At 45.3% G+C, this 7,632-nt stretch overlaps 1 protein-coding gene across 1 annotated transcript; it reads right to left on the reverse strand.

Moving 5' to 3' along the window:
* Positions 1-1,559: 1,559 nt before the first annotated feature.
* On the reverse strand, positions 1,560-3,290 carry LOC124290389 (keratin, type I cytoskeletal 9-like). Its single transcript, XM_046727095.1, has 3 exons — positions 2,928-3,290; positions 1,975-2,631; positions 1,560-1,577 (listed from the first exon to the last, which is right to left on the reverse strand). Exons 1-3 carry the CDS (start codon positions 3,288-3,290, stop codon positions 1,560-1,562), a joined length of 1,038 nt encoding a protein of 345 aa, XP_046583051.1.
* Between the last annotated feature and the right edge of the window lie 4,342 nt (positions 3,291-7,632).

The following is a 7,632-nucleotide window of genomic DNA, read 5'->3' on the forward strand; positions in this document are numbered from 1 at the left end:
TCAAAAGTATTCTCCATTCAGAAACATGTAGACTGAAGCTACTAACATATTGTGATATAAGGTGCGTTATGTGTAATGAAAAGCAAAACCAATAACCCTGTCAATTCCATTAAACATTCATTCGCTGAAATATAAGTTCCATTATAAGGTCCAATAAAAGGTCCATTAAACGATGTACTGTCGCACATTTGAGACTGTGTGGAGGTAATCACAGCAATAATGGTTCAGTCACTTGTATTGATGTATACCCTAGATGCAAGTTCACAATGTATCCTTTAAAAGGCGTTTGGAGGTGATGGACATGGGCCAGGAATGGTTTAGATATCAACTTCTTTATTGGTCAAGCCCGCCGTTTCAGAAATAATTCGTAGTCCTTAAGGTGAATCACTAAATTTAAACGAGTCGTGCTATCACTTGTGGAACTTTGCAAGATATTTCACAACAGTAAATCGCAGGCAGTGTCACCGTTACTTTTGATTAAAAATCAGGTGTCGTTTAAATAGAACTGGACTTGGAGGTATTATAAGATCGATCGTCATATTTTAAACAATTAGATAACCAGTAAAGAGTTTTGACGCCAACAGAAAAATGGATAATTTGAGGAGATTGCTGACTGTTGCCTTCTGGCGGTTTGAACATCACGCATGCATGGACCGCTGTCATGCGACAAGCGACCTTCAGGGACAAATCATGTTTGGATGTGACTGTATTCGATGTTTTTGATCGAATGCTTCCTGAAATTATTTTTGACGTGATTTTGTAATAGCTGGTCAGGATTTGTGTGACAGTTCTCATGATGTTTGATTTTGTAACATCGTTTTGTTTCAACTGGTGAAACATTGTGATGATTTAACTTTGAAACAGGCAACATGGCATAAATATGATTGAATTAGTGATCCGTAATTTGTGTCGTGGTTACAGTAAACAGTGTTGTAGATGAAAATGTCTTCAACATTTATACTGGTTATCCACTTGTATTATTATAATCTATTTATATAGCGCCGAGTTCCACCTAGACTGCTCACAGGCGCTTTGTGTTTCCCTTGATCAATGGCACTTCGTATTGAAATACACAGTGCCATTTAGAAAGTGGCACTTCGTATTATCAATCTAAACTCCCTGGGCCATACAACTCTTGCAGCCACTAGGTGCACCGAGTTAATGTGGCCTTCCCATCCTTACGAGGTACCCACTCGCAGCTGGGTGGACTGAGACACATAGTAACAGTACTTTGTACAAGTTTACTGCACGTTGCTGTACCCGCAGCTAGGTGTTAAACTGTCAGCCCGTCATCTGTTTCCACAATCGTAGCATCCGTAAATAAATATGTCTGCGATAAGTTGCCGTATCATTTATTCAGATTACTTTTGAATTGTAAGATTAAGGAAATAACCTCGGAGTCTTATTGAACTGAAGCATCTGCCAGAAGGAAGTTCCAGCGATAAACCAAGACCCGTTTACCAATGTGGAAACCAGATCTCCGTTTGACAAGGTAAGATGATATAGTCTCCTATACAATGGATGTCTTGATCCTGCTATCAGTGAGCAAGACTCACAGCTTACTCCTGATGGATGACCTGAAAGTAAAACCATCTCACCATGGACCTTTGTATCACATGCTGTTCTTCAATGCAGATGTAAAAGCGATGTCTTAATATTTTACGTGCCAGATAAATCATTATATGTCAGTTAATAAACGGTATCAGTCCGCGGGAGATACACATAAACGACAGAGTTGGGTATTGCGTAGATGCATCTGTATAATAGATAGTGAGACAGACCATAACTTTCACTATATATTATGAACAGGGTGTGTGAAGGTAAACCCTGGTGTTACTCAGACATTTTATCTGATGAAGAGTGACAGTGGTGGATGGTGTGCATGTGCATGTGTGCGTGGGGGCGTTTGTGTGGATTTGCATGTGTGTGTGTTTTTGTGGGTTTGCATGTGTGTGTGTCCAGGTGTCTGTGCACCCTTTTGAAACCACCCGACATGTCCAGTTGTCCGTAGACCCTTCCACTACCACCTGAGCTGGCCAGGTGTCTGTATGCCCTTCCACTACCATCTGAAGTGTCCAGGTGTCTGTAGGCCCTTCCACTACCACCTGAGCTGGTCAGGTGTCTGTAGGCCCTTCCACCACCACCTGAGCTGGCCAGGTGTCTGTAGACCCTTCCACTACCACCTGAGCTGTCCAGGTGTCTGTAGACCCTTCCACCACCACCCGACATGTCCAGGTGTCTGTAGGCCCTTCCACCACCACCTGAGCTGTCCATGTGTCTGTATGCCCTTCCACCACCACCTGAAGTGTCCAGGTGTCTGTAGGCCCTTCCACTACCACCTGAGCTGGTCAGGTGTCTATAGGCCCTTCCACCACCACCTGAGCTGGCCAGGTGTCCGTAGACCCTTCCACTACCACCTGAGCTGGTCAGGTGTCTGTAGGCCCTTCCACCACCACCTGAGCTGGCCAGGTGTCCGTAGACCCTTCCACTACCACCTGAGCTGGTCAGGTGTCTGTAGGCCCTTCCACCACCACCTGAGCTGGCCAGGTGTCCGTAGACCCTTCCACTACCACCTGAGCTAGCCGCCAGGTGTCTGTAGACCCTTCCACCACCACCGACATGTCCAGGTGTCTGTAGGCCCTTCCACCACCACCTGAGCTGTCCATGTGTCTGTATGCCCTTCCACTACCACCTGAAGTGTCCAGGTGTCTGTAGGCCCTTCCACTACCACCTGAGCTGGTCAGGTGTCTATAGGCCCCTTCCACCACCACCTGAGCTGGCCAGGTGTCCGTAGACCCTTCCACTACCACCTGAGCTGGTCAGGTGTCTGTAGGCCCTTCCACCACCACCTGAGCTGGCCAGGTGTCCGTAGACCCTTCCACTACCACCTGAGCTGGTCAGGTGTCTGTAGGCCCTTCCACCACCACCTGAGCTGGCCAGGTGTCCGTAGACCCTTCCACTACCACCTGAGCTAGCCAGGTGTCTGTAGACCCTTCCACCACCACCGACATGTCCAGGTGTCTGTAGGCCCTTCCACCACCACCTGAGCTGTCCATGTGTCTGTATGCCCTTCCACTACCACCTGAAGTGTCCAGGTGTCTGTAGGCCCTTCCACTACCACCTGAGCTGGTCAGGTGTCTGTAGGCCCTTCCACTACCACCTGAGCTGGCCAGGTGTCCGTAGACCCTTCCACTACCACCTGAGCTGGTCAGGTGTCTGTAGGCCCTTCCACCACCACCTGAGCTGGCCAGGTGTCTGTAGACCCTTCCACTACCACCTGAGCTGTACATGTGTCTGTAGGCCCTTCCACTACCACCTGAGCTGGCCAGGTGTCTGTAGACCCTTCCACTACCACCTGAGCTTTCAAGGTGTATCTACACCCTTTCGAATTAATAAATAATAATAATAATGTGGGTATTTATATAGCGCTACATCCAGGTACTAATACCCGCTCATGGCGCTTCAATACTATAGGAAAATAAAAAGTTAAAACTATTTACAGAGAGACAACTTAACATAGAAAGTCTAGTAATAGGCACGACGAAAAAAGTTGGGTTTTAGAGACGATTTAAATGTGTCCAAAGATTCACAATTCTTGATGTGAGTGGGCAAGTTATTCCAGAGACTGGCGGCTGCGTGTTGGAATGATCATTTTCATTGTTCACCTGAGATGTCCAGACCCTTCCTCCACCACCTGAGCTGTCCAGGTGTCTGTACACCCTTTCGAAACCACCTGAGATGTCCAGTTGTCCGTAGACCCTTCAACCACCACCTCAGCTGTCCAGGTGTCTGTAGGCCCTTCCACCACAACCTGAGCTGTTCAGGTGTCTATAGACCCTGTTCACCCTCACCTGAGCTGTCCAGGTGTCGGTAAGCCCTTCCACCACCACCTGAGCTGTCCAGGTGTCTGTAAGCCCTTCCTCCTCCACCACCTGAGCTGTCCAGGTGTCGGTAAGCTCTTCCACCACCACCTGAGCTGTCCAAGTGTCGGTAAGCTCTTCCACCACCACCTCAGCTGTCCAGGTGTCTGTAAGCCCTTCCTCCTCCACCACCTGAGCTGTCCGGGTGTCGGTAAGCTCTTCCATCACCACCTGAGCTGTCCAGGTGTCTGTAAGCCATTCCTCCACCACCACCTGAGCTGTCCAGGTGTCGGTAGGCCCTTCCACCACCACCTGAGCTGTCTAGATGTCTGTAGACCCACATTGGGTGAACAGATAGGACCTACATTACCTACAGCTACAGATGTAGTGTCTTTACGGATAAAAGAGGTTAAGTCAGTACATAGTTTCGGATTAATAAGGTTCAGTTTGTATGTAGTTCCTGATAGATGAGATCATGTTTGTATGATTATTTCGGATTGATTTGGTTTCGTCTTTATGTAGTTTTAGATTGATTGTGGTTAGTTTGTGGATGGTTCCAGATTAATTAGGCTTAGGTTCTGTACAGTTCCTAATATGAAAGATAAAGTTTGCATACATATCCGTACTGATTCGTGTTTTTTTTGCATATAATTAAAAGGACTGAAGTTTAGTTTGTATAATAGCACGTCCAAAAGAAACTTGATACCAGACAAAGTACTGACTGTGTGCAGAATTTTAGTCCCATGTCACTAGAACCTAGTAATATGAAGATAAATCTATTGATAACCACATCACAAAATATAATCAAGATTTATTGAACACTAAATGATGTATTGACGTGCCATTTACAGAAGGGGTGAAATTTGAAATTTACACAGACAAAAGATAAAGACTTGACACTTTCATAGACTTTCAAAGTGGCCAAAAAGGCATTGTCAATAACGGGTGTGTCCTCTTAGGCCCGGATGCATGTAAACATGTAACTCCTCCCTCAGCGCTTGGATCAACTGCCGACGTGTTTGTGAAGGTAGTTGTCGTTGTCTGATACGGCGATCGGGGTGGTTCCAGAGGTGCTCGTTCGGTGACATAACAGGAGATCTTGGAGGTCAGGGTACAACGTTGACGTTGTTGCGATTAAGAAAGTCCTGCACATCTCGAGCAACGTGGGACCTGGCGTTGTCATGTTGGAGGAGGAGTCCCTCGCTGCTGTTGCTACACGAATGGGAGAACTACCGGCCTCAAAACGTGGTCGATGTAGCGTTGACCAGTCAGTGTCTCGTCAAACACAACAAGTCTAGTGATCAGGTCTCCAATAATGCCTCCACAGATCATTACACTCTCTCTCCGCCGAAAGGCTCCGTTGTTCTGAATGCAACAATGAGCCATTCGTTCGCCCACTCCCGGGTAAACTCATGCCCTTCCATCATCATAGAACAGAGAGAACCTGCTCTCGTCAGAAAAGAGTACCTTTTGCCAGTCACGTCTCTGCCAGCGTTGTACCTGACGTGCCCACAGTATTCTCTGCTGCCCATGTCTAAGTGTCAGGAAAGTTCCTCTGTACGGTCTGTAGTTCCTAATGCCGTAGGCACGGAGACGTCTGGCCACTGTCTGTCGACTGAGTCGGCGACCCAATGCTGTTGTTGCCGTTGACGTTGTCGTCAGGAAGCGGTTACGTAGGTGGAGATTACGAATGTACCGGTCTTCCTGTGCCGTTGTGATGCGGGGTCTCACGGATCTGACCGGTCTGTTGGAACCGCTGGATGAGGTTGGAAATAGCCGTGGTAGAGCAACCGATCGTTCTCGCAACGTGACCACGAGAAGCCACCATATGGATCATACCGATGGCTCGTTCACGCTGTTCTGCTGTCAGTCTCGGCATTCTCGCTGTGGTTTTCCAATGACACTGATGACAGCGGTTTATATGGAGGCATTTTATACCAAACATTGCACGTGCGGTTCGTGCATCTGCGAGAAAACCGATTTTATAAGAACCGTGCCTGTGAACCATGATTTGGAAATGTTGCGTTCCCGCTGTATATTTCAAGTCTGTATGAACACGGGAGAACTCGAGACATTTCCTTTAGAGCGAAAAAATAGGGGTCAAGTTTCTTTTGGATGTGAGTATATTTCCCGATTAATCAGTTATATTTTCCCTTAAGGAGGAGAGTTTTATGGTTGTCAACTTCTTTTTTATGAGGATCACAAGGTTTAGGAGTATATTCTTACTCCTTCATCAGGTGAATGGATGCTATTAGGCAGAGAGCGTATATATGTACATGTAAGAACAACAAAAATAATAAGACAACAAAGATGGAGGCTAAACAATGTAAGCTAACAGTTAACTGGCGTTGATGTGTGATTGGCAAAGGACAGGGAACCTATCCGCCGAGCAGAAATTGTAATCTGCTAACTTCCATACATTTGGTGAAGCTTGATCATAAGTCCGGATAGATGTCGTTTGGGTACAATTTCGGATAAATTCGGTTTTATAGTATACAATACTGAAGATATTCTTCGCAGTTTGTACATGATTCCGGATACCCGAGGTTCAGTGTATATGTACATCCGAGTTCATTACGTAGCTCCAGCTACCTAGGAACATACACTGCCATTTAAACGAGGGTAAAACGTAATCTTGGATTACAGTTTCTCTGTAAAGTACATATTGTTGTACTTTTGTTGGATTGAGTCCCACCCAGGATTCGAACCCACACTCTCAGGCACTGAGGCAGGCACTTAATCGCCAGCACATAAAGTCAGCCATCTAACCCACTCAGCCATCGCGGTTTGGGTAAGAATAAACAAGCATGGATTTAGAAATAATTACGTCAAACAAGTATAGAGTTTGACATCAACCATCACCATTCCGATCGTTTCATTTGGCAACCATGCATCACTGTATTTGTTTCCTTCATATCTAATCAGACTACCAAATATATACATTTGGACACTTGTAATACGTTCTAGTTAAAATCATTAACGAGCCTTAGTCTATCTCCTGGTATATTACCAGCCAGATACATCAAACAAATGTCTTTTCCAGCTAGGATTAATCTCAACACTCCAACCAATATATATACGTTATGAAATGTGAGAAGTAGACCAATTCATCATGGATATTAGACATTGCGTAGCCGGATGGGTTTGGTTTCCGAGTTTATCCATTGTTTTGAAGCAAATTGCTATTAGATAATAATATAGATACGTTGAATTGCATTTATCATGGGAAATTTGTCAAAGGTTTTCAAAGGCAAACCTTTCTTGCATGCATCATGAATTTACAATTTGACACCTGATTCGTGACTGCATGACAGTTAGATTTCATTTGGGATTTGGCAAGTAACGGTTTATAGAAATACGTGAGTAGCAAAGAGACAATTAAAAAAATTACAAGTGAAACAATATATCCCTGCTGTTGAAATCTTAAATGATTTCAATGAACATTACCGCCCTGGTGTAACAAGGAAATGAAGTAAGTGAGTGAGTTTAGTTTTACGCCGCACTCTTTGCAGCAATTTTGCCGCTTTATAGCGGCGGTCTGTAAATAATAGAATCTGACCAAACAATCGAGTGATCAACATCATGAGCATCGTTCTACGCAATTGGGATACGGTGACACGAGTCAACCAAGTCAGCGAACCAGATTCCGTTAGTCGGATCTTCACGGGTAAGCACTATCACTATAACTTTGACAGCACTCATTCGTGATTCATATTGTTCCCTTGGGCGACTGTACATATCATGACTGTGTTGCATACACTCACATTTAATA

The sequence above is a fragment of the Haliotis rubra genome, unplaced genomic scaffold (assembly GCF_003918875.1).
Source record: "Haliotis rubra isolate DU_JTF1 unplaced genomic scaffold, ASM391887v1 Scf464, whole genome shotgun sequence".
In the NCBI taxonomy this organism is placed as follows: Eukaryota; Metazoa; Mollusca; class Gastropoda; order Lepetellida; family Haliotidae; genus Haliotis; species Haliotis rubra.

Excerpts from the sequence above, each read along its gene's own strand:
- LOC124290389 (XM_046727095.1), bottom strand. The coding sequence starts at position 3,290 with ATGTACAGCTCAGGTGGTAGTGGAAGGGTCTACAGACACCTGGCCAGC. Across the intron at positions 2,632-2,927 it reads CGGACACCTGGCCAGCTCAG|ACACCTGGACATGTCGGTGG; the intron begins GTGGTGGTGGAA and ends AAGGGCCTACAG.